This window comes from Cydia pomonella, chromosome 25 (genome assembly GCF_033807575.1).
Source record: "Cydia pomonella isolate Wapato2018A chromosome 25, ilCydPomo1, whole genome shotgun sequence".
NCBI lineage: Eukaryota > Metazoa > Arthropoda > Insecta > Lepidoptera > Tortricidae > Cydia > Cydia pomonella.
In genome coordinates this window covers 6,531,694-6,556,957 of record NC_084727.1, presented here as the reverse complement: position 1 = coordinate 6,556,957, position 25,264 = coordinate 6,531,694, and the positions used below count along the sequence as shown (strand labels likewise).

Sequence of the window (25,264 nt, the reverse complement as noted above, 5' to 3'; positions counted from 1 at the left end):
TGGAGCTGGCCCAGATGGTGACGCAGGCCATGTGGGCCAAGGACTCGTACCTGCGCCAGCTGCCGCACTTCAGCCCCGAGGTGGTGCAGCGGTGCACTGACAAGGTGAGACAGAGAGATAGCAGCTGTCTCAGTCGTGGAGCTGGCCCAGATGGTGACGCAGGCCATGTGGGCCAAGGACTCGTACCTGCGCCAGCTGCCGCACTTCAGCCCCGAGGTGGTGCAGCGGTGCACTGACAAGGTGAGACAGAGAGATAGCAGCTGTCTCAGTCGTGGAGCTGGCCCAGATGGTGACGCAGGCCATGTGGGCCAAGGACTCGTACCTGCGCCAGCTGCCGCACTTCAGCCCCGAGGTGGTGCAGCGGTGCACTGACAAGGTGAGACAGAGAGATAGCAGCTGTCTCAGTCGTGGAGCTGGCCCAGATGGTGACGCAGGCCATGTGGGCCAAGGACTCGTACCTGCGCCAGCTGCCGCACTTCAGCCCCGAGGTGGTGCAGCGGTGCACTGACAAGGTGAGACAGAGAGATAGCAGCTGTCTCAGTCGTGGAGCTGGCCCAGATGGTGACGCAGGCCATGTGGGCCAAGGACTCGTACCTGCGCCAGCTGCCGCACTTCAGCCCCGAGGTGGTGCAGCGGTGCACTGACAAGGTGAGACAGAGAGATAGCAGCTGTCTCAGTCGTGGAGCTGGCCCAGATGGTGACGCAGGCCATGTGGGCCAAGGACTCGTACCTGCGCCAGCTGCCGCACTTCAGCCCCGAGGTGGTGCAGCGGTGCACTGACAAGGTGAGACAGAGAGATAGCAGCTGTCTCAGTCGTGGAGCTGGCCCAGATGGTGACGCAGGCCATGTGGGCCAAGGACTCGTACCTGCGCCAGCTGCCGCACTTCAGCCCCGAGGTGGTGCAGCGGTGCACTGACAAGGTGAGACAGAGAGATAGCAGCTGTCTCAGTCGTGGAGCTGGCCCAGATGGTGACGCAGGCCATGTGGGCCAAGGACTCGTACCTGCGCCAGCTGCCGCACTTCAGCCCCGAGGTGGTGCAGCGGTGCACTGACAAGGTGAGACAGAGAGATAGCAGCTGTCTCAGTCGTGGAGCTGGCCCAGATGGTGACGCAGGCCATGTGGGCCAAGGACTCGTACCTGCGCCAGCTGCCGCACTTCAGCCCCGAGGTGGTGCAGCGGTGCACTGACAAGGTGAGACAGAGAGATAGCAGCTGTCTCAGTCGTGGAGCTGGCCCAGATGGTGACGCAGGCCATGTGGGCCAAGGACTCGTACCTGCGCCAGCTGCCGCACTTCAGCCCCGAGGTGGTGCAGCGGTGCACTGACAAGGTGAGACAGAGAGATAGCAGCTGTCTCAGTCGTGGAGCTGGCCCAGATGGTGACGCAGGCCATGTGGGCCAAGGACTCGTACCTGCGCCAGCTGCCGCACTTCAGCCCCGAGGTGGTGCAGCGGTGCACTGACAAGGTGAGACAGAGAGATAGCAGCTGTCTCAGTCGTGGAGCTGGCCCAGATGGTGACGCAGGCCATGTGGGCCAAGGACTCGTACCTGCGCCAGCTGCCGCACTTCAACAAAATATGACTTTAATATTTCAGCATAACCTCCACAAACCTTTACACGTTTTTGACTTTTAAACCTGTGGTGTTGTTGAAAAATAAGTGTATCGCTTCATGGAGCTTCAGTTTTGACTATAATTCCATGTCTGCACCTTTTATTTTATTTTTAACCATTGTTTTTTGCGCAGGGTGTCGAAACAGTGTTCGACGTGATGGAGCTGGAGGACGCGGCGCGCGCCAAGCTGCTGCAGCTGTCCCCCGCCGAGATGGCGGACGTGGCGCGCTTCTGCAACCGCTACCCCAACGTGGAGCTCGTCTACGAGGTATATACTGAGTGTCTAATACCTAATTGGTTTATTACCATATCACACCAAGTTGTTATCATTGGTACCCGTTTTAGGCATGACGTGCATTGTCGGTTGTCAATTACGTCGATTTGATTTGAATATTCCCAGTAAAAGCGCCTGATAAAGTATTCTTGTCATTAAAATAAAAATAAAACGGTAATATTTACTTGTTGAAGTCGGATAAAGCGCGAAATGCAAACACTTTTATTTTTGTTATATTGTCTGTATAGTTTAAATGAAAATGTCTTTGTGTGGCAGGTGAAGGACGAGCGGCGGCTGCGCGTGGGCAAGCCCATCGTGGTGGAGGTGTCGCTGGAGCGCGAGGACGACGTGCTGGGGCCCGTCATCGCGCCCTTCTTCCCGCAGGTACATACTGACCGTTCTTAACCCTTTACATCACACTTGCTCGAAAAAGATCTTATTTCATGCAGGTGTAGGTGAGTACCTACACCTATCCCTAGGGAGTTACATCTTGCGCGACTTGTATGAGAACGCAATTCATGCTAGATCATCAGAAATTTACATTGTCAATAATAGTAGAGTCGATGGAACAGGCTCCTGACCAATCGTAAAACTATTAGGCGTTTGTTTTATGTTTATATTTTCAGAATTCACTATAACCGACATTTGTTTTCAGAAACGCGAAGAAGGCTGGTGGGTAGTAATCGGCGCACCCAAAACGAACAGTCTCCTCTCCATCAAGCGCGTGTCGCTGGGCAGGAGTGCGCGCGTGCGCCTGGACTTCGTGTGCGGCGCGGCCGGCCGCCACGCCTACACGCTGTACTTCATGTCCGACGCCTACCTCGGCGCCGACCAGGAGTACAAGTTCCACGTCGACGTGGCTGATGCAGCAGACGATGATGATGACTCTGATGAATAGGGCTATATCGAGAAATTCTGTTTGATGTAAAATTATAGGATATGAAATAAAATAAAAAATTTAACTAATCCTTGTTGTTTTTATTCCTTTAGATTCCAATTTAGATAGAAGAGGAAGGCTTGCCAGTCTTGGTACATAAACTCGTAACAGTTCGCACCCTCTCCTAAACCCCAAAAAATTGTAGCCAAGATCTTTAAAAGTATTGCAAAACGCCAGTCGAATATACAATACAACAGTACCTGAAGTAAGACGAAATCTGGGTGATGAAATAGTAGATTGTAACAAGGGCATAAAGTGATCCATTTTTATCCGAGGCACTTTAGTACAGTCAAGTATAATCGAGGATAAAAATGGACATTTATACCTGAGTTATACACTGCTTTACATTTTACATTATTGTGAGTAAAATATACAAAAATATCCTGCATTTTAAGTTATTTTACTATATTTTTCGAGACCAAAGAAAATCGTACTCGGGCCGGTCGGGGCGCGCCGACAAGGCTGGCAGTTTGTATAGCGGAATTTTTGACTAGCCGCGTGCGTCTTTTGACATATATGGCGGTCAATGGCCGGCCTCTTCGAGCAACACGGAAGGGAGACTGCATTCATACTATTTCCCCTCTGCCAAAGCATAGGTACAACTGTACCTATGGCGGTCCATGTTGTGACTCGTCCGTACACAAAAAGAGATCGAGGTGTGCAAGATTTGTCCTTGACGTGTGTCGTATTCTATGTATTTGTCGTCATTACAGATTGGATTTTGTATGTAGTGAGTGAGAAGTGCGACTGTGTGCACGTTTCCCCCCGCAAAAAATGGCAGAGTGATTTGTTCGGTAAGATATCGCTTGGGCTCCCCCCTTCCGACGTGTCGGAAGCCGGTGTTGTTCGAAGACCGGCCTAGCCAAGGTGACAATCGCTATCGCTACGACAACGAAACGCTTTGTCTCTTTATATCACTCTTCCATATTAGTGCGACAGTGACAGTTGCGTTTCGATCGCTACGGAGCGGAAGCGATTTGCACGTTGCCGACGCGGCAGGGTTGTTTTCTGACTCTCTCCAACAGATCTCCAACTACAAATGGTTTGGCAGGTCGTCGCCTTGTAGGGTCCAACGCCCTCCACAAAAGACGTTATGAGTTTAAGAGAAGAGGCCGCCGGCAGTATGACCAAAAATGCAGAGAAAATGGAATTCCGTTTTAACAAGAGGCGACGACCTGCGAAACCATTTGTAGTTGGAAATCTGTTGGAGAGAGTTAGAAACAACTCTGCAGCGATTTTGATAGTCCAGACTTTTGTTATTATTAAAATACCACTCGCACAGTCTGTGCTATCACAACACCAAGGCACAGGCTTGCCAAAACTGGTAACTTCTCCCAAATTATAGGCCCACGCATCTACAACAGGTTACCGTCTGATAGGATGTTGGCTGAACTAATTTTTATAAAAAAACTCAAGTGTTTCCTGATCCAAGAGGCGTTTTATTTCGTTAAGGAATTCCTGGAAGCCTAGTGTATGTTAAATAGAAGGCTACTATTATTGTTTGACTTCCTTAATTATTGAATAAACTGTAGCCAAACATATTGGAACGGGGTGTAGTTATTTTACTGTTAATTTAATTTTTATTATTATTTTATCAATGTTTGCAATGATAACTATCTAATTTTAATTTTATATATTTCTGACTTACCTTTTGTATAAAATAATGTAAATTACGTATCTGTGACAATGTATGGTCAATACAAATAAAGAATATGAATATATATCTTGGTCAAACTCTAATTGACAATTGCAAGCCTTATTGCAACTACATAAGTTTCACTGACGATAAATAGTGTGTTGCTGTGCAGTATCATTTTCATGATCCGTTAGCATAGCGCTAGTAGTAGTAGGGTAGGGTAGACAGAAAAAAAAACAATCTATGCTAAACGCATATATTTAAAATAATTGTCTAGTTTAAACAATACTATATAATTATTCTTACAATTATTTATATCAATCAATCAATGATTTATACAAAAACATATAACATTATTACATGTACAGCATTGACCCACTTAACGGCAATAATGATTCCCATTTGGAATCATACATAAATGGTTTATAGCTAGTCTCAACATTGCTAAGTCTACGTTAATTTTTATTTAAATTAAACGACATGCAATATTAAACCAATTAATATATAATACGTTATTCGGGTCACTTAAATGCACCCATTCTAGAAATATAATTAGAAGGTAAATTTTGATTGGAGAAAGTGTCTCAACTTCATTCAAGGCGAGTGTACCATACAATTATAATATACAACATAACCTTGACTTTACTGACTTAGTTATTTAATTGTAGCTGCCTTTTTAAAATAGGTAACTGTAGTTTTAGAAATAAGATATATTGAACAAGTCGAAAATAAAGGCGTTTTCATGTTTTTTGTACTATTAAAAATGTAATAAAATATATACACATAATAGACCTGCCTGTGACTGCACTAGAATACGCATTTTAAATCATAAAACACATTTTTTAAATTATTTAACCATTCGGTTATGGTAATGCCTGCTCGTTTAATTTAAATATGTAAATATCTGATCTACAGTATCACAATTATACGCATTCATGCTTATATTCAATTATGCTAAGTTTAAAAAGAGGAAAAGACAATACTATTCGTTTCTACTATAGGTAATAAACTCAGATCTAAATATTTGGCTCATTGCTGGTTTGGGTAAAATAAGGTTTGTATTCGATATACACTAATAACACTTTGAACGCCAAAGACGTCATATCACGTCAAAGAATATAATTACTAAATCACTTTTGGATCATATACGTGACACGAAGCTACTTTGTAAGTCTTAAAACATATAGTTATTTTTAATGAAAAATTAACCAATATAATTATTTTTAATTACAAATTTACCGTTGGATAAATGGCCAATCGGCCAACGACTTATGTGCCAAGACAACCGTGAAGAGAAAGCTTCACCACTCAAAACGCGGCAGGCCTCGGAGATGGCGGGATAACTTGGAATCTTATTTGAAAAACTGTTAATATATAGCACAAAACTAGAAAGAAGAGGAAAACCTCGTTTTTTTAAATAATATTTTAGTGTATTTTAGGTGGCGTCTGGAGCAAGTTATTTGTGTTTACACGTACGCTTGGCGCTGAAAGGGTTATCAATGGATATGTACTTGTAAAATTTCTGTACTATAATAAGGTTCTGATTCTTACTTTTTATTACACACAGGAAATCAAATATAATATCTACGCGTATTAAATGCCTAAAAAAACGGTTACAATTACAATGTAAGCAATCATTCTGTTAAATGTCACAAGTCTGGACGTTTGCTCAACACAGGTTGTAATTTTAGTCATCAGGCATAGAAATCAGGGGCATCAAATCAGCCGGAATGTATGAAACAGCCAATTTTTTTCCGCCATTTCGGAGTTGATCCCATAATAAAACTTGTTCAGTTTAACATATAAAGTCAGTCATCAGAGCATGGCTGATGATTAAAATTTCACTCTGTATGTACCAAGAGAATTGATTGTAATATAGATGTAAAGTCTAAGAAAAAAACGTGCCCCGTAGTTTGACATCCAAAATAGATGGCGCTGTACTGCGCCATATGTTTTGCGGTCACTGAATTGTCAAACTACAACTATTGACAATCAGATTTACCGCAGAATGTATGGAGCTGTACAGCGCCATCTCGTTTACCTGTCAAATTCGAAGCACGAAATTGACTTAGATTTTACGCATCTTACTCAATGTATCTTTGATAACAATGACACAGTAAATACACACATGCATTTTTCAATTCAATTAATCACGTTAAAGCGAAATATAGACGGTTAAAAACAACACAGAAATATAACGACAATTTCAACATTTCACAAAAAGCAAGCTTTATTGTCGTTGTATTATAACATTCACTAATAATAGCAGTTTATTTAAATTATTAGCCGTTGCCCTTGACTCCATTGCGTAAATAATTAAAGTAGGGTGGGACTGTCACCGGGGAAAGACAAACACTTGCATGAAATCCTCATACGTTTTGTCCTGCCCCGAAAAAAAACTATGTTCGTCTTACCGGGATATTTTCATTTACCCTTGGAATAATATAAATCAACAAAAAATGCACCCCACCTCTGAACACCTACGCCCCATCTAATCTTATTAAGGAAACTCGCAAATACGGGTAAAAGTAACAAGTTTTTTATGTGTTTTACTTTACATAACAGCGTTGTTGCTATGGAGATCTATTTTAATAACTGTTCATTGCTATGCATTCATCTTCCTGACGTTGTCCCGGCATTTTGCCACGGCTCATGGGAGTCTGGGGTCTGCTTGGAAACTAATGCCAGAATTGGCGTAGGCACTAGTTTTTACGAAAGCGACTGCCATCTTACCTTCCAATCCAGAGGGTAAACTAGGTCTTATTAGTATTAGTCCGGTTGCTTCACGATGTTTGTCTCCACCGAAAAGCGACTGGTAAATAATCGAAGATATTTCATACAACTTAGGACAAGTATGGGACATATTTTTGACCAACTAGTGTGCACCCATATTTATACACTTCACTAAAAGTTCCGAAAAACTCATTGGTACGAGTTGGGGTTTGAACCCGCGATCTCCGGATTGCAAGTAGCGCGCTCTTACCGCTAGGCCACCAGCGCTTCAATATTAATAATTGTTGTTTTTAATAATTCAAAATATATTTTTCGTTATTCTAGCACCTTGGAGATACACATTTTTTGACGTTGACTGCACCTTACGCTATTCAACATTCGAATTTCTTTTAATGGTAATTTCAAATAAAATAGTCCAGATGTCACGGGGCAAAGGCTAATTTTTAAAACTACCACCATCATCTACATTTAATACTAATTACATAAGTATTTCTAGGCCGTATTACGAGGTGCAAAATCTAGGCAAGAAAATAATACGTTAAGTAACAATCACCTCAAGTCTGCGTGTCTTACTCAAAATATTCGATTCAATACTTGCTATTACGTCGACATAATTGGTCATGGAGACGCCAAAGACGTCATATAACGTCAAGAAAAGCTATCTAGTTCTAGTATGAAAGTAATTATTTATTATTTTATGATGACAACGCATGTGTTATCAATAATGTTAATTTTCATATGTTTCATTGGTTTCACAATTAACATATCAAATAATGAATGTCACGAGTACCAAAATCGTGCAAATAATGTTGTCACTGGTATGTCCTGATTGTTACTAATCGTATTATTTTGATGCTCTCTAAAACTATAAAACAGTGTACTTATATTTATTTCAATTATAATTTAAATGTTCTGAATAATTATTATAGACGTAATGAAATTAATAGAGATTAGCACTCGAGAATCATTGGTAAAATGAAGATCAAATTAAACAACACAACATTAAGAATTAGAATAAATTTCGAGTTCAATATTTACCTTATTTAAGGTACAATTTAATTTCGGTGGGACAATATACAGAAATCTGTGTAATGTTTATTTTCTATAAAGTATATAGAGTCAGAAAAAGCTAACTTTACACCGCATTTGCAATGACCAAGTGAGTCAATGTCATCATTGATGTCTAATTTCTATGAAAATATGACTTTTATAATGAGACTCCCTCACATTGTTCTATACAAATCAGTGCAGTTAGCTTAGACGGATTCTATTACATTTAAGATTTAAATATATGTATCGCACGGTAAGATGAGGCCACTCATATTAAGAGGAAAACGGACGGCCGCTTCTCCATACAAACGTAGTCCCCATTTTCCTCTCAGGTTATTGACATTATGGAAAATATTGTTACATAATTTGATGTATATTAACCACAGCTATGCCCCTACGTTTGACTTTTTTCGATATATTGATTATTGTAAAAATTAGGCGAAAAAAACATCATTTCATACAATTTTTTTAATGCTCCTAATGGCTCCTCGGGCTCCAAACTCTTATCTTCTTCCTCGCGTTGTCCCGGCCTTTTGCCACGGCTCATGGAAGCATAGGGTCCGCTTGACAACTAATCCCTAGAATTGGCGTAGACTTTAGTTTTTACGAAAGCGACTGCCATCTGACCTTCCAACCCAGAGGGTAAACTAGGCCTTGTTGGGATTAGTCCGGTTTCCTCACGATGTTTTCCTTCACCGAAAAGCGACTGGTAAATATCAAATGATATTTCGTACATAAGTTCTGAAAAACTCATTGGTCCGAGCCGGGGTTTGTGTCATGGTTTGTAAGTCGCACGCTCTTAGCGCTAGGCCGCGCTTCTCTACCAACCTCAACCTAACTCTTATGATGGTTAGGAATTCGAAAAAAGTAAAACGTAAGGGCATAACTCTGTTTTCAATAATGTTAATATCCAGAGGGGAAAATGAGGACTACGTTTGTATGAAAAGGCGATTTCGCGCGGAACCGCTTTAGTCTTATAGGTAATACATAGAAACTGAAACTACGAATAGTTTTCCAGCGGGTGCTTAAGTAAATTATTTCTGGATATAAATCTTGTCATTCACGAGGACGCGTGCCTTGTTTCTTACTGTCATGCCATTAAAGGTTATATTTGTAAAATTCGCGCGTCATTGTGGATGGCACGATCTATATCGAGTTTTGATCTGATAGTTATGTACATGGCAAAATGTTTACATGAAACTTTCATAAGCTAGTTTCGAAATAGGAAAATACTTTTGCCCTCCGGGCGGAAAGCGTCAACTTTGCTCCCGCTGCGCTAAACGAAGTTGCCGCTTTCCGCCTCCGTCGAGCAGAAAGATAGTATGCGCATCACGGGAGGAAACGTAGGATATTCCATCCCGCGTTACAATCCAATTTTACACGCGGCACGCAATTTCCTACTTTTCCTCCCTTGGGACACAAATAGCTATATTTGGTATTTGAATATATTTCAGGAATTAGTAAGTAAAAGTTTGACAATTCTTAAGGTGAAAGTAAATTAATCATTTTCATAGAGTATTTTCAGACTAGAAACTATTAAGTACCTACATTTTTTGTTAGTGCAAACTAATAAATACTTTTTTTTTATACAGATAACAGTGCATACCTACATATAATTCCTTGTATAATGTACTTCAGTACGACTTTTATCCTAATTTCGTTATGATACTTTACTATTGTAATTTAATCAAATTTTAGCTGCTTATTCGAGGTTTCAAAATAAAAATAGCAGTGTACCGGGTGTGTCATGTAACACGAGCAAATATTATATATAAAATTAAACTATAGGTTGTACTTTTCAAACTGACCAACAATAGTTCTGCGAGTTTTAAAAATAACTTGTATTTTTATTTTTAGTACACCTTTTCGCCGCCGCGTCAATGAAGTAATAAAGTGTCATCAACGCCACGTCAAAAATTGCACGTATACAAACCTGACCAAAACCACGACTTGATATGAAGTCGTGGCGTGTGGGGCACGAAATGTACTGACATTATATCAAGTCAATAGCGTGGGGGAGAAAAGGTTAGTTTAATCTAAGAAGCAATTTATTGCCGATTTGGTTATGATTAAAGCGTGACAAGCAACGTCAATTACACTGATGACAGCGTACATTGAAGACAATATTTAATTTGTATGAGAAATACAAAGTCTATAGTCTTCATTATTTTTAAAAGTCGCTGAACAAATGTTGTTCAGCCTGAGGTGTACAGCCTACAGTTTAATTTGTTGTTCCTGTTATAGGACACACCCGGTACAGTTAACAAGTATAAACTTTTACTTGTTCTCTATCTTCTATATTGAAATATGCGACTCTTTATAATTATACAGAGTCGCATATTTCAATTTTCCGTAATGTGTGCAGCTTAACACATTCACTGCCAGACAAAAAACGGCGCACTACCCCAGAAACCGGTGGTCTATAGCTGCGTACAAAACAACCCGCCCAGCGGGTTGTCCGGCATCTGAACAAAGTTCACGAGCGCCCACCAGGTGGGTTCCCGGCAGTGAATGTGTTAAATTAAACTGTACCTATAGTTAGCTATAGCTGACTGTGGCGTACAACACGTTAAATTAAAAAAATAAGTCGATCCATGGTTGGATGTCTCTTGAGACACTGAACAACAAATTAAAGTCAACGACGAACATTAAGTTAAGTTAAGGATGATATATCGTCAGGTGACAACCAAAGCTAACAAACAAAAATTAACCTTGTTTTGTTACCAGTAAGGTTCACTATGACCAAAGAGTAATAAGTAAGCTAAGTGCTCACTCCATACCATATCCAAATATTTTTTACTTAATAATATTAAGTCGTATGGGAGGTATGGTAAAACTTATTAAATAAGTTTGAATGTCGCTTAAAACTTAATACTAGTTAAGCTTAAATATTACAAATAAGTTTTCGCAAAACTGCCTTAAAACTTATAACAACAAGGTTTTCATCTATGTATGGACACTATATGCATACTTATTTCTCTATATATTCAGTAATTACTGAGTTTTGGTTGTCACCTGACGATATATTAGATATGTTTTGAGAAACCGTCGAATAATGAAGCTAAAATTTGCCTGAATCACCAAATCTATATTAACGGTCAAATACTAGCACATTTTGTCAGAATGGAATCCTATGTCTACTACAGACTGATTTACCAAAGCTGCTACCAGTGGGGTAACGTGAATCAATAATATTTAATCAATACTTTGATGACGGTTCCATTATCAACTTGACGTAAAACCTACGTTAATCCAAGACTAAAGAAATCAATACGCGGGCCTATGCATGGTTGGAAGAGCGCGCCGACCGCCAGCCTCCGCAGTGGCAGTCTGTATGGCTGGTATGGACACAAACAATGCATTAAAAAACAAATGTATGCCGCTTGCACGCGACATAAACAGCATAAACACCACCTTGCAGCATGAAAAGTGAAAAACCCATTTACAGTACATATGGTGCTACTTTAGCGCACTAGTGCGAAAATTAGCATATTACGTTACTGTGTCGAACATTTAAAGGGCCATATGTACTGTAAAACGTTGTACGATACATGTGCGAATAGGTAATTCGCAACTCGTGTCGATTTAAAACACTCCCTTCGGTCGTGTTTTAATTTATCGCCACTCGTTTCAAATTTCCTATTTTTCGCACTTGTATCGTAATGTACTATTATGTGGGTTTCGTTATGAAAATAATTGATTTAACACTGGTTTCTGAAAGAAAGCCGGAAACCCGCTCGGCGGGCGCTCTGTTCGTAGTCGCTTTTCTCTACAAAGCGGGAATACGCTAGAATCGGCTACGCGTGTAGCGCTACGAAAACGTTGGCAGTGAAACCTGCTTAGAACCAATAAAATTGGTTATAAAGAGTTGAACGCCACGTGAAACTGACTGTGAAGCTCTTCTTTCTCAATTAACCGCTTTTCCGATTATCCAGTTAATGTAAATGAAAATAATAGAACTTTATCGAGAAATATATCGATATAAGTCGGCAGTTATGAATCTTGAGGTATTTAAATAAAAGTAAACAAAATCCACCCTCAAATGGCTCCTTAAGCCAGATGAGGGTAAATGAAAATATTACATGATCAAATAATGTAGGTTAAAGTCAGGTCTTTAAGTGACAAATCCAGGCGGTTTTGTATTTGGTTGGTTAACAAATAAATGTTATAACTACCCGAAAATGTACAAATTGTTTGTTTACTTTTATTTAAATACCTAAAGATACAGAGTTCACTCATTCAATTCATTCACACCAGCGTTGGTAAATCGACCTGCAATACTGTGTAGGAACTGGCTTAAACACATACACACAGCAAAATTACTACTGTAAAAATTGTAATTGATTTTGTAGAAATTTGGAAAATGTTAATACTATAGTTTACAGTATAAGTTTCATTGGCATTTTTTTTATAATACTACGCTCTAACGTTTGTATTCTGAATTTCAATGATATTATTTGTAACTGTGTTTAAAAAATACATAATTGGAACATCGGAGTAAATATGGATGTAAATGAATTAATTAAAGCAATTTAAAATACACTGGTATTCAAATGTCGGTAAACCGATTAAGTAGTTAAAATAAACCGGTTTTTTCATAATAATATAATTTATACTGATGTACTTTACGACATTATTATGTTGTATTATTTATTCTACTTACAAAGAAAAAGGTTTATTTTTTAAATAGTTTTAAATCACATCTATTCATTCTCTCTCTAGGCTTTCCGTAATACGAGCAACATGTAGGAGAACGCCAGTGATCTGATTATTTCCAATATTTTAGTTTCTATTGGCGTTTTGCATTAATGACTGTCATCTTGGCTAGGCCCCCGGGTCTAGTTCTTCATAACTAATGCGATGTTACGAAAGTGATATTATTTACAAATGTGCAAGTTGCGGAAACCTTCCAAAAAGTTGGAAAAATTCTTGCAAATTCCACAGAAATATAAGAAATTTCCATTTCATGTTTCAATTACAAAAATAATCCCCATACAAAAATTTGAGAAGTTTCTGAAATTTTCCAAAGTGGAAAATTTTCACAATTTTGGAAAATTCCTTCGGCACATAAGTAATATTTATACAGTTCCGTAACTTTCGTAATTTGAAAGTACGATACAAAGTTTCTCAAAACGAAGCATATCACTTGGAACGGTGAGAAAATTGTTTAAAAACTTGTTTTTACGTTCATTCTTTTCAGTTCTCGTAAAGTATCCACTTGCGGTTCAGGCTAATTTCAACTACTGAATCAATGAACTGATATAGTAAAATTGACTCTTATTGTTTTCATCTGGACTCTTCAACAGCATATTACATTTCGTAACCAGTTGCGAAATTGATAATTCTCTCACGTTCCCTTACAAGCTTGTGCGTTATCTGTATTGACATTTATCGCAAGAATCAATAACTCAGCCTTTCGTAATCAGTTGCGAAATTGATAGACGAGTTGATGATCCCCCGGCCATTTGAGTAACTTATAATTCCTTTACATGGTCACATTATTATCACAAGTAACAACGATGGTCAGCTCACCCTTACTGCCTACATCGCAAGGTTGAATATCTAATTCTATAAGTAGCTTTTCGTTCGGAAGACATGAACAAGTTATCTATTTCGTAACTAGTTTCGAAATTGTTAATACCCTAAAGTTTCTTTATATGCTCGTATCCCTGTCTTAAATAACAACTATTGCCAAGAACTGCGTTGAATATAAGGTCGTTTTTCATTAATTAAAGGTCGTAAGTGACAACGATAGCCACATCACCCTTACTGCCCTCATCACAAGGTTGAATATCCGGTCATTTAAGTAGCTTCTCCTGTTCGTCGCGGGCGCCGATGTAGTCGCCGTTCCGTTCGGGGGAGCACACGTCCGGGCGGGTGAAGGACGAGCGGGTGTGCGGGGACGCCGACACGGGGAGGGGGTGGGGGGATACCTGTAGGGAGAGAGATATTACAATCTGATTTAGAAATACATATTTTTATGATTTTAAGCTAACTGGGGATAGAGGGTTAAGATTAAACAAAGGAAATATTCCTCAATAAAAGTATATGAACATGGGTGACAGCAGTGTATTTTTACAATATTAGAATATAGTTCGTGTCATCCACGATGACGCGCAGATTAGTCAAATCTATCATTTAATAACATGACATTACGATTCAAGGCACGCGTCTTCGTGAATGACACAATCTATTAGGATTTACCAGTCTTAGAGTAAATTGTTCAACAAGCGAGATTAGTAAACCCTCTTGTCGGAACTATTAAAAAGGGTTTTGTACCACAACTTATTTTATGTTCCTAATTTATTGTATAAGGTTGGTTTACCTGTCTTGACGGAGTCTTGTGTTCTCCACTGATGCTTATATCCTCATCAACTGACTGCAGCAACTGCAAACAAAATAATTAACATTCAGTAACAATTCGTTTATTGTCCGTATTCATCATTCTACATTTCACAAAACTTTTTTTCTAGTGTCCGACCGAAGATTCGGTTTTGGCCAGTTTCGGCCGTAGTTTCGGTTTCGGACTAAAACGGTCGAACCTTTCGGCCAGGTCGAAAATGTACTTCTTATTATGAAACTAAACTATGGGACAAAGATCAAAAGTTGAGGAATAAGTAGGACAACAATATGAATATACTGATTTATGTATACATGAATTAATTGGCATATTGTAAAACATAATTCCTCTAATGAGGGCGCCACTGGAGGGTCGGCGTATAAAAGCGGTTTTATTATATTTTTTCAACGATTTTAACAAGTCTACAAAAGTTTCGGCTTCTGTTTCGGCCGAAACTCTAGAGCCAAAGCCGAACCTTCAGTTTGAGTTTCGGCAAAAAAACATGTTTCGTTCGGAAACTACTTTTTTCATATTTAGTAACTTGTTACAAAAAATCTAAGTAACTCGTTTCTAAAACGGGAATGGGTCATTTTATATGAAATTGTACACTACACCTTTTTCATTTTTGGGAAATTTTGTGTTATTTCTACTCAGAATAAGAAAGAAAGACACACACACCTCCACACATATACACTCACACACACGCACACTCACTCACACAAACATATACTCAAATCTTATACCTTTAAACGAGCAATTCTTGTATATATATATATATGTATATATATTCCCGGGATCTCGGAAACGGCTCTAACGATTTTGCTGAAATTTGGTATATGGGGGTTTTTGGGGGTAAACAATCGATCTAGATTAGTCTTATATTTGGGAAAACGCGTGTTTTCGAGTTTTCATGCGTTTTTCTTTCGACGCAGAATATGGTCGCTAATTTCATGTTGCCGGCCACTGTCCGTCTGGTCCAGCGGGTTAAGACGCGGACGGCTAGAAACGAGTGTAACGGGTCGAATCTCGCCCGGTGATTAGCTTTTTTTTTATATGTTCAAGTTTATATATAATTTTTTAATTTTTATTGTTTTAGACAAGTTTAATTTAGTAAAAAAATGTAGTTAAGATTATCACCTATACACCACCATATTACAATAAATAGTTATAAGTTATAACCGAGCAAAGCTCGGTCGCCCAGGTACTAATAATTAAGAAACATAGTTTAAAGAATACTAAATAGATTGTACTTAGCTATGGAAGAGCGGTGTCTCCTATCACAGGTTATTTTGTAAAAAAAAAAAATAACTTACAAGGAGACACCAGCCATTGTAATATTTGTCATGGTTTTGAAAGAAAAAAATAATGTTTTTTTTGAGAATCGCGAACTCTTTCGACCCCAACTATACAAACACTAGTAAGAGTAGATGTATGGTCCGTAAAACGAAACTTTACTAATGTCATAGAGAAATAAGAAGTAAACATAGAGTGCCAAAACGCTTATTATTTTCGTAGTCGAAATGTAGCATCGAGTAGCGAATTCGTCAGTACTGCTATTTGACAATAGATGTCGCGACGAACGAAAAGTCTGATGCTCAACAATTTTCGGCTAATATTATAACCGAATTAACCGGAACTCTATTTTAAACTCCCTCTGCTTGTAATATTAGTTGTAAATTGTTGAGAAATACAATTTTCGCCAGTCGCGACACAAGAGACATCTAGTGTCAAGTAGCGGTACTGATAAATCCGCTACTCGATGCTAGATGTCCACTACGAAAATAATAAGCACAACTATTAATATTAATTAAATCTAGTGATAAGCTTAGTCTAATTAGTTTCAAATTTGTATGTAACCCATAACTTGCATGTCTGGTTTACCTGTAAATGTAAGTTGGTGAAAAAATAAAATAAATAAATAAAAATAAATTACCTTAACACCTTTGCATACAAATTTCTATGAACCTTTCCCCTGCAGTTTACCGTACGAAGTCGCACAGCGTTATCTATATTACGTATGGTTGTTTCAAAGCACGAGTTATTCTTAACTTAATTAGTACTTATTAAGTTACCTACTATTTATCAAAACGCGTTAAAAAGTTATTTCTAAACTAACACACAATTAGACCTTCAAATCAAGTCTGATCCTTCTCCAAAATCCTCAATATCCTGGATAACTTCCTTAAAACCAGTTCATCCATCTCTATCCGTTTCCTTTCCAGCTCTGCCCGCTGGTCGGCCGGGTGAGGTCCCAGGTTCGAGTCGCTCGGGGACAAGTTGTGGAAGGTCAGGAGGGAGGAGTCGGTGTGGAAGGTGGTTTTCTTCTTTTTATTTTGGTCTGGAAGGTTGGGTTTAAATGGAGTCGCTTTTGTATTCGTACTTTTATGTCAAACTAAGTTACAGTTTACAACGAGTACCTACTTTTTACAAGCTTTTATTTAACTTGCCCTGTTAGTATGTATGGGACAAATCCTGCAAGTTAAATTTGACCCACTTCCCGGTTTCCGATGAAGCTGAAAATTTGCATACATATGTAAGTCGGGTGACAATGCAATATTATGGTACCATCAAGCTGATCTGATGATGGAGACAGGAGGTAACCATAGTAACTCTGTGATAAAACAACGCAACCTAATTGTGTTTGGGGTTTAAGAATTGTCTCGATGAGTATTAGTTGCCTGTGGAAAAAAAAGTACAGTCAGCGATAAAAGCTTGTACTCAAAATGAAACTTTTGCCAAAAACTTATTAACGTCAGTTGTTATTTCTTTATTCAAATTACAAAATGTAGTGGGAAACTCTAAATGCTTTATCAGTCTACTCGACAAACTGAGAACGGTGAAAAATAGAGATAGCTTTTGTAACGTGATCTTTTTTGACATGTATATAAAAACGGCTACATGCAGCAAAAATATTCTAAGATAAAAAAATGTTTGTTTACAAGGAAAAAGGTATTTCGAGATAATTTTGTTAATAAACAATTTCCTTACTTGTCAAAAAATAATCTGATTTTTACTCCCTTTTGTGAAGTACGCTCAAACATCAATTACCTATGCACGAGCGCCACTCTATTTCGCGGCGGCAAGAAGGGAGCGGTTGACGGTCGTACCAAGAAACAATAATGCTGTTGTGAATTTCGTTAGCAGTTTAATGCATTGCGCTTTTGCTTAGCACACTACAAATAGTTTTCCATGCTAAACCATCAATGTAGAATGCATATTCAAATGGCCACGCATTCGTTTGACGAAATGGTCCGACTCAGATCATACGTCACTGTATTTATTTGTTAAAATGTGAGATTTTATTGACTAATACTTGAAGAATTACCCTTATAGTTTTTGGATGCACTCTTATTTCGACAAAAACAACTGCATTTTGAGAAAATTGACGCGCACATTTTTCAATGACAGCTAAATTGCGACTGTTGACGGCGAACAGAGTATGGCCACGATCTGGCCATGTTGCGGCGACACGCGCCACGCAGCCAGATATCTAGTACCTTCTATGATCTGAGGGCCTGAGACATTTCTTACTTTACTGCTTTAGGTACATAATATAGTATTACTGTTCACGTACCTACTTGCGTAACTATGTACACCTAGAAAAATAACTACAAAATTAATATTATAATTTCTAACCATAATTCAAATTATCCACACTCTTATTCAACACGGATTTATTCATCCAAAAGTTATTCCGCACGCACTCCACACAACTGTTAGCGTCATCTGTTAATTTTGCCATTTCGTACGAATCGAAATCTGTCGAAGGCCATTTCGATCTGTCAGGGCACAAGTACGCAAAAGACTTTACTTCTTCATTAGACTTCGCTGTGTTCGGCAAACTTTTAGCGTCAGAAATGTATTTATTTGGCCGATATTTTGAGCCGCTAGCTTGACGGTATATGTTTTTCTCGTATGAATCTATTTCTTTGATGTCTTCTTCAAGTTTAGTGCTTGGTAAGCTTTTTGCTTGGCAATTTAATTTATTTAGTTTTGTACCGCTGTGGCGGTGTTTGTCGTATGATAGTTTTTCTGAGGAGTTCTGTATTGTGACTTGCTTTAGCTGTATGATATGTGTTGGGCTCTGAAAAGTAGTAAATAATATATTACTATGAGGTGTATAAGAATCTTAACTTCTTTCCTTGTAATAAAAATGGAAGATTCTTGCTAATAAAAGCAGATAAAAAATATATCACAGCTATGAGTAATCATCAAAAAAGTTACAGTAGCAGCGAGCCTGAGTGACTTAGCTGGACGAGCCGAAAGCGAGGTCTTCATGTAATGCGAGGTCATAGGCTAACAAATAGTGTTTAATTAATAAAAAAGCTGAGACTGTAAACAGGGTACATTTCCACTTCGATGTCCCCGTGTTCACACCGTTAGCATAAAACAGTAATCACTAACTGTCTTTTTAGTTTTATACTCCGTCCCAAGGTAAAGAAAATAAGGTTCTCTTTTTGTCTTAAAATTAAAGGAATCATAAGAAATGTGAGTCTTTTTTTTTATTGTGGGACTTAATCAATTTGTGTAATAATGTCCTATAATATTTATTTATTATTTATATTTATTTTATTATTAATATGGTTTAAATTTCATTGAAATATACTTTTACTATACTATTCCTACTGTCCTATAGGCAGGACCGAGGGGAGTGGTTAAATAATATTTAATGTACAAAGTAAACCTTATTACTACTGGAAGAAGCGTCATCCTTGGACGCAGTGCTAGCGCATTTGACTAAATTCTTGGTAACCATGCAAGTAGAAGTCGTCATTTGCTGGAAAATGAGGAAGGGATTAGTAAGGACATGATAGGGTTGTCTAAGGCCTCTTGAACACGCACGTTTTATCCGTAATAATCCGCGGTTTTTAAACCACGCACGGTCTCCAGTATTGTATTGTATACTATGAAGGTCTGTACTGTGAAGGTTGGAAACCTTAGGACGAAAGTGGAGGTCCCATACGAAATCACCTTTTCATACAAACGTAGTCATCATTTTCCTCTAGGGATATAAGGGATATTAACATTATTGAAAATAGTTTGATACAATTTGTTGTATATCAACCACACCTATGCCCCTATGTTACATTTTATTATTATTATAAGAGTTAGGAGCATTTAAAAATTTGTATGAAATCTGTTTTCCGCTCCTAATTTTTACAATAATCGAAAAAAGTGAAACGTAGGGGCATAGCTATGGTTAATATACATCAAATCATGTAAAAATACTTTCCATAATGTCAATATCTAGAGAGGAAAATGGGGACTACCTTTGTATGTAGCTCTCTCGACTATCAGGTAAAACGCTCACCTTATCTGACTGGTCATTAAGTGCTACCTTTCGACAACGCGCTTTTTTAAGGTAAAGTGCACTCTTCACAGTTAGGTAAAACTCTTGCCTTATCCAATTCGTTCTCTAATTGGTCATTAGTAGCGCCTTTAAGACAGCGCTCCCTTCTCAATTAAGGTAGCTCGTTTGGCGGCCAGGTAATGTGCCCTCTTGACTGTCAGGTAGAACAACTCCTTTATTACTCGGACCGAGTAATCGGGCACGAAAGTGCCGGAACATGGAGTTCAAAAGCCTCTAGATAGCCGGCAGGCGTAGGGGACTAACTCCTTATCCAGTTGATCTATAGCGTCTTTAGAGAGCGCACGTTTAACAGTCAGGTCAACTGCTCTCTTCACTGTCAGGTAAGACTTACCTTATCCAATTCGTTGTCTAACTGGTCATTAGTGGCGCCTTTAGATAGCGCTCCCTTCTCCATTAAAGTGGCTCGTTTGGCGGCCAGGTAAAGTGCCCTCTTCACTGTCAGGTAGAACAACTCGGTTGTTGCGCGGACAGAGTAATCGGGGACGAAAGTGTGGCGGAGCATGGAGTCCATGTTGATGTTTTGGAGGCTGCCCATGGCTGATGGGGTTGGAGATTCGGCTGAAAAAGAAACACAAATTATTACTTCATGACCTTGAATGTGTATTTATGATATTCTTTGGCCTCACAGTAACCTCCACACGTCCTTATAGAAAAAATACCTTATTTACAAGAATATAAGGTTTTATTCTGCTTACCAACACCGATGTTTTGTGTAAGGGCCTGGACACCAAAGTATGTGAAGGGTCCAGCTTCGAACACGAGGTTCTCACGGCCCACTGTCACCTCCACGCGACCTTCCAGGATCAATACGAAATAGTCCACCTGTAAACAAAAACCGTCAAATAATGTCACTGTTCAGATGTGAGGGAAAGCAAACTTATTGACCGATGTAACGCAACTAATTATATAGACTTCCTTCATTATGTCCTATAACTCTTTGAACGCCACGCCTATCGTATGCGGCGCGACATCGTGAATCTCGTCGGAATGTACAAAGGAGTTTAATTTGGGCTGTATCCGCGTGCGCGTTGAAGTTTATAGCAGTCAAAGGGTTAAATGTTTACTTTCAATTTGAAGGTGGCATTTGGTGGCCCATGAGGGGAAATGGAAATAAACTTCCCCTGCTATAATCCCTCCTATTCTACCTCTAGTAGAAGTTCTGTACTAAATGTATCCCCAACCAAGGAAGGATTTCGTAAATAAAAAATATCCTTTATCCAAATCCAGGTTATAAGCTATCTCTGTGTATTTTTTTTGCTAGATTGAGGAGCAATATATGTTAAAATATTAGTAGAACTTACGGGCTTCCCCTGCTGGTAGACGTAAGTACTACTATCCTTTTTGCTCTTGCCCTTCAGCTTTATGTGATGGATCACGTCCTGCTTTAGGAGACGGCGGAGCACAGTCTCCGATACCGTGTCGGGACGGAAGGCTTCCACACCTGAAGAGAATATAGATTTAGATAGATTTATTACACAACATACGATTGCATTAAAATTCATTATTATTGTTGTTTATTATTATTCATTTATTAATTTATATATTAAAATAGTGTTTTATGCAACCATTGTATAAGAAGGAACAAAAAAAGCGAGTGGCGTGGGTGTAAAGGATATATGGCACGATCATTATTTTACCTAATTATACGACGTTCCATACAATACTTTTTCTACGACTACTGACTTATAAATTAAATGCAAATATAATTTTAAAAAACTTTAAAAACGCGGGATACGTAAATGGAAAAAACATTGTCTATGGTGAACTTTGTTTACTAGACGGTGATGACATCAAAAAAATAGTCTTTGTAAGTTGGCAGCAATGCACTTAGTTCGAAAACTGTATTAATCTTGATTATGTTCGGTTGGTTCGCAGTATCGTTTCAGCGATTTTAAAGCACAAGTGCTGTTATACGGGCTTCCAATCATAAAATGAACTAAATTACTATTCTCTGTAATTTAAACTATTTTCAGATTGACTGGAGTTAATATTTAAAGTTGAAATAAGGATAAATCAAAGGGGTTTACGGAATAGATAGTAATATGAACTAACACTCTTGACCTTTTGAACGCTTTATGTCATAAACAAGCGAGCTAATGTAAACCTTATTAGAAAGTGTGAAGGTTACTTTGACAGCGTCCGCCATTACACCTATAGCTGTCTTTGGCGCTGCGGGCACGACAAGTTACGACGCCTTTAGGTGTTCTTCGCGTTCAAAAGGTTAATATTGTTGTACAAATATTTTATAACATTTATTTCAGCTGTAATTACTCACTGGAGGACAGGAACTGGAAGGTAGCCAGCGTGAGCTGCGGCGATATGTGCGTGCGTTGGTTCTCGTGCCGTTCGGCGAACGCCGCGAAGTCTTGCAGCTTGTTGGTTGGCTTGTTGCGACGCCGTTTCGTTCTATTGTCCACTGTTTCATAGAACATATGATTCAAACATTGGAATGACATAAAGAAGTCTTTTTACGTATACTCATATATAATATATATTCACATTTCTTATTTCCATTATTATTTTATTAAAAAAAAAAATATTCTTATTTTCTTGTAAGAATCCGATATTATTATGTTAAACTGTATTTTTCTAACTATGGTATCCGAGGTTACATAAACTAATTACAGCTAGACATACCTGATCCTATTATAAGTACAAAGTTTGAAAGCAATCTAGCTACTCGTTTTAAAATGAGAGTGTAAAGCATGCTGCTCTGAGACCCTTAATGAGTGTATTTTGGGGATCTATCTATAAGTTTAGCATTCTCAGTGACTCACTAAACACGTCGGTCTCGTCCACGATCTCCGACTGTATCATCTCCTCGATGACGTCCTCCAAGGTCACCAGACCTATGGTCTCGTAGAACGGGTCGCCTTCGCCCTCGTTGTTGATGCGATGGACAAACGCCATGTGCCCTTTGTGACCTGAAAATAAGTAAAATAAATCACTATAAGCGGCACCATAGAGTGGATCTGACGTCCAATCTTGGCTCGTATCAATGAGTTTTCGGAACTTATGTACGGAATATCATTTGATATTTAAATAGCTTTCGGTGAAGGAAAACATTGTGAGGTAACCTGCATACATCCGCGAAGGAACTCAAAGGTGTATGTGAAGTCTCCAATCCGCATTGTGCCAGCGTGGGGACTGAGAGGAGGCCTGTGCCCAGCAGTGGGACGTATATAGACTAAATTATTAAATACTAAACTTTCTGTAACTTTTTCTTCTGGGTTCTAGCGGAGGTAAGGACGCCTAAATAGAACCCTTTACTTGTGTTCCTGCCGGTGAGTAAGGTTGCCAGAGTTCAACGAGGGTGCGGTGTGTTAGGGTCGGTAACGCGCATATAACACCTCTGAAGTTGTCGGACCCGGGTATGACCTTAAACTACGTCCAAAAGAGAGGTATGGGCACCGTGAATGTCATCTCGCTTAGTGTGGTAGGGCACACCACAGCGGATGTCATTCCAGATTTAGAGCAGAGTCCAACTGGGGAAGTACCTCCACTTTACAGAAAACAACAGCCAAATAACACTAGACCCTACTCATAGTGTTGTGTTCCTGCCGGTGAGTGAGGTTGCCAGAACTCAACGAGGGTGCGGAGTGTTGGGGTCGGCAACGCGCTAGTAACTCCTCTGGAGGTGCAGACGTCCATAGGCTACGGAGACTGCTTGCCATCAGGCGGGCCGTATGTTTGTTTGCCACCGACGTAGTATATATATAAAAAAGGCGTCCATAGGTTACGGTGCCTTTTTACCATGAGGCGGGACGTATGCTTGTTCACCGACGTAGTATTAAAAAAAATTTTGAATACGAAATCAAGTAGTATGTTTCGTATCTTCGAAGACAAAATTGCATAAGATCTGTTATTTTTAAGGTCCACTAACGCCAGGTCCTTTACGCAGAGGTCTATTAATCGTACCGTCTTTAAACTGCTTGAACATGACATCAAGCGTGACATCCTCAAAGACGAAGTTGCAGGGGTTCTGGTAGTACTGGGCGAGGGTCCGCAGCGGCGTGTTGTCGTCGGGGTCCACGAAGGCCAGGTCCTTGATGAAGAGCACCGTCACGATGTTGCCGCGGTGGCCTTCGTACACGGGTATGCGGGAGTAACCTGGGAAAATATGACTATTAGTAGTACATACCGGAAATTATAATACCAGCCTCCATCCATGTGGTAAAATACAATATTCATTTTTTGCGCTATCGTACACAAACATGACAATTTATATTACATTAAAAAGTTTATCTCTCAGAAAAATCAACTGCCATCCATAATTTCACCGACTCGTACACCATCATCATTACTAGAAAGTGTCCGTCTTATGAATTTTCAATCTGACGAATCTGTCGGTCACGTGACCTGTCGCGAGTTTAACATTTTTTCCTCATCACAAAAAGTGCATAGCGCCGCTAAAGAAGTTTTCACTTCAAAAATCCCAATTTGACACTAAATAATAGGGAGTATTACTGCAATATTCTGCCGCCAGAGTGCAGCACTAGCACCTATCGTAAACCATAGAGTAACTTATACATACTGTGCCTTAAACTGTTTTATAACAAGTTTTCACAGATAATAAAATCTGACATTGATGCATCAAGGCGGTTTGTTTACAAAGGGCCTACCGGAAACGCGAAAATCGAAATTTAGTTATCTGGCTCTTCATCGCTCGAATATGCAAGAGTGATAGAGAGGTTAGATAACGAAATTTCGATTTTCTTGTTTCGCGGTACGGTAGACCCTCAGATTGTGATGGATTGTGGTAGTGTCGCCCCCTACGCAGAGTTTCGCGTAATATTCACTATAACCTACATTGAAGAGTGCTATATAATGCTACATTATCGTTTATAGTATGAAAGGTAGAGTTAAGGAACGCAATCTCCATATAACATAGGCAGAACTTATGCAAAAGTGTCCAGTGGTCAGCTATAAATAATAGTTCCAAATCTCTCCAGATTAGCGCTAGAGTAGCTAAGAACCTAGGCGTTATTGACGGAGTGAAATGCGCTGTCTATGATTTGATTTTTTTGAAGTATTCTAGGTATTGTAGCGCCATCTGTTTATGGTTTTTTGTCGGACACTTTTTGGTATATGGAGATTCCATTCCTTATCTCCACCTTCCGTAGTTTTTAGTTCCAGCAGACTGTTAAAAAATAATTGAGTCGTTTAACTTCAAACTCTGATCCAACTGTCATATTGCGATTTTGGTATTAAGAAAAGGTATACAGTGTGTATTTTTGATCTAACCGCAAACGTAAACGACCATAGATAGCATAAATTATTTTTTGTATATTTTTAGAGCGGCAATGTATTTCGT

At 39.1% G+C, this 25,264-nt stretch overlaps 2 protein-coding genes across 2 annotated transcripts in view; one reads left to right on the top strand and one right to left on the bottom strand.

The window, feature by feature from the left end:
• Positions 1 to 2,813, top strand: part of LOC133531352 (U5 small nuclear ribonucleoprotein 200 kDa helicase) — a 73,671-nt gene extending 70,858 nt beyond the window's left edge. Inside the window, exons 41-43 of the mRNA XM_061869513.1 lie at positions 1,743 to 1,877; positions 2,160 to 2,267; positions 2,539 to 2,813. Of these exons, the coding sequence (XP_061725497.1) occupies positions 1,743 to 1,877; positions 2,160 to 2,267; positions 2,539 to 2,781 (486 nt within the window). The 3' untranslated portion in view covers positions 2,782 to 2,813. The remainder of the gene's footprint in view (positions 1 to 1,742; positions 1,878 to 2,159; positions 2,268 to 2,538) is intronic.
• Positions 2,814 to 13,495: 10,682 nt separating this feature from the next.
• LOC133531355 (unextended protein-like) overlaps positions 13,496 to 25,264 on the bottom strand; it is a 103,173-nt gene continuing 91,404 nt past the window's right edge. The window contains exons 8-15 of the mRNA XM_061869516.1: positions 23,869 to 24,060; positions 22,728 to 22,874; positions 22,226 to 22,366; positions 21,252 to 21,391; positions 20,646 to 20,772; positions 20,282 to 20,508; positions 14,565 to 14,627; positions 13,496 to 14,172 (exon numbers count right to left, since the gene is read on the bottom strand). Of these exons, the coding sequence (XP_061725500.1) occupies positions 14,038 to 14,172; positions 14,565 to 14,627; positions 20,282 to 20,508; positions 20,646 to 20,772; positions 21,252 to 21,391; positions 22,226 to 22,366; positions 22,728 to 22,874; positions 23,869 to 24,060 (1,172 nt within the window). The 3' untranslated portion in view covers positions 13,496 to 14,037. The remainder of the gene's footprint in view (positions 14,173 to 14,564; positions 14,628 to 20,281; positions 20,509 to 20,645; positions 20,773 to 21,251; positions 21,392 to 22,225; positions 22,367 to 22,727; positions 22,875 to 23,868; positions 24,061 to 25,264) is intronic.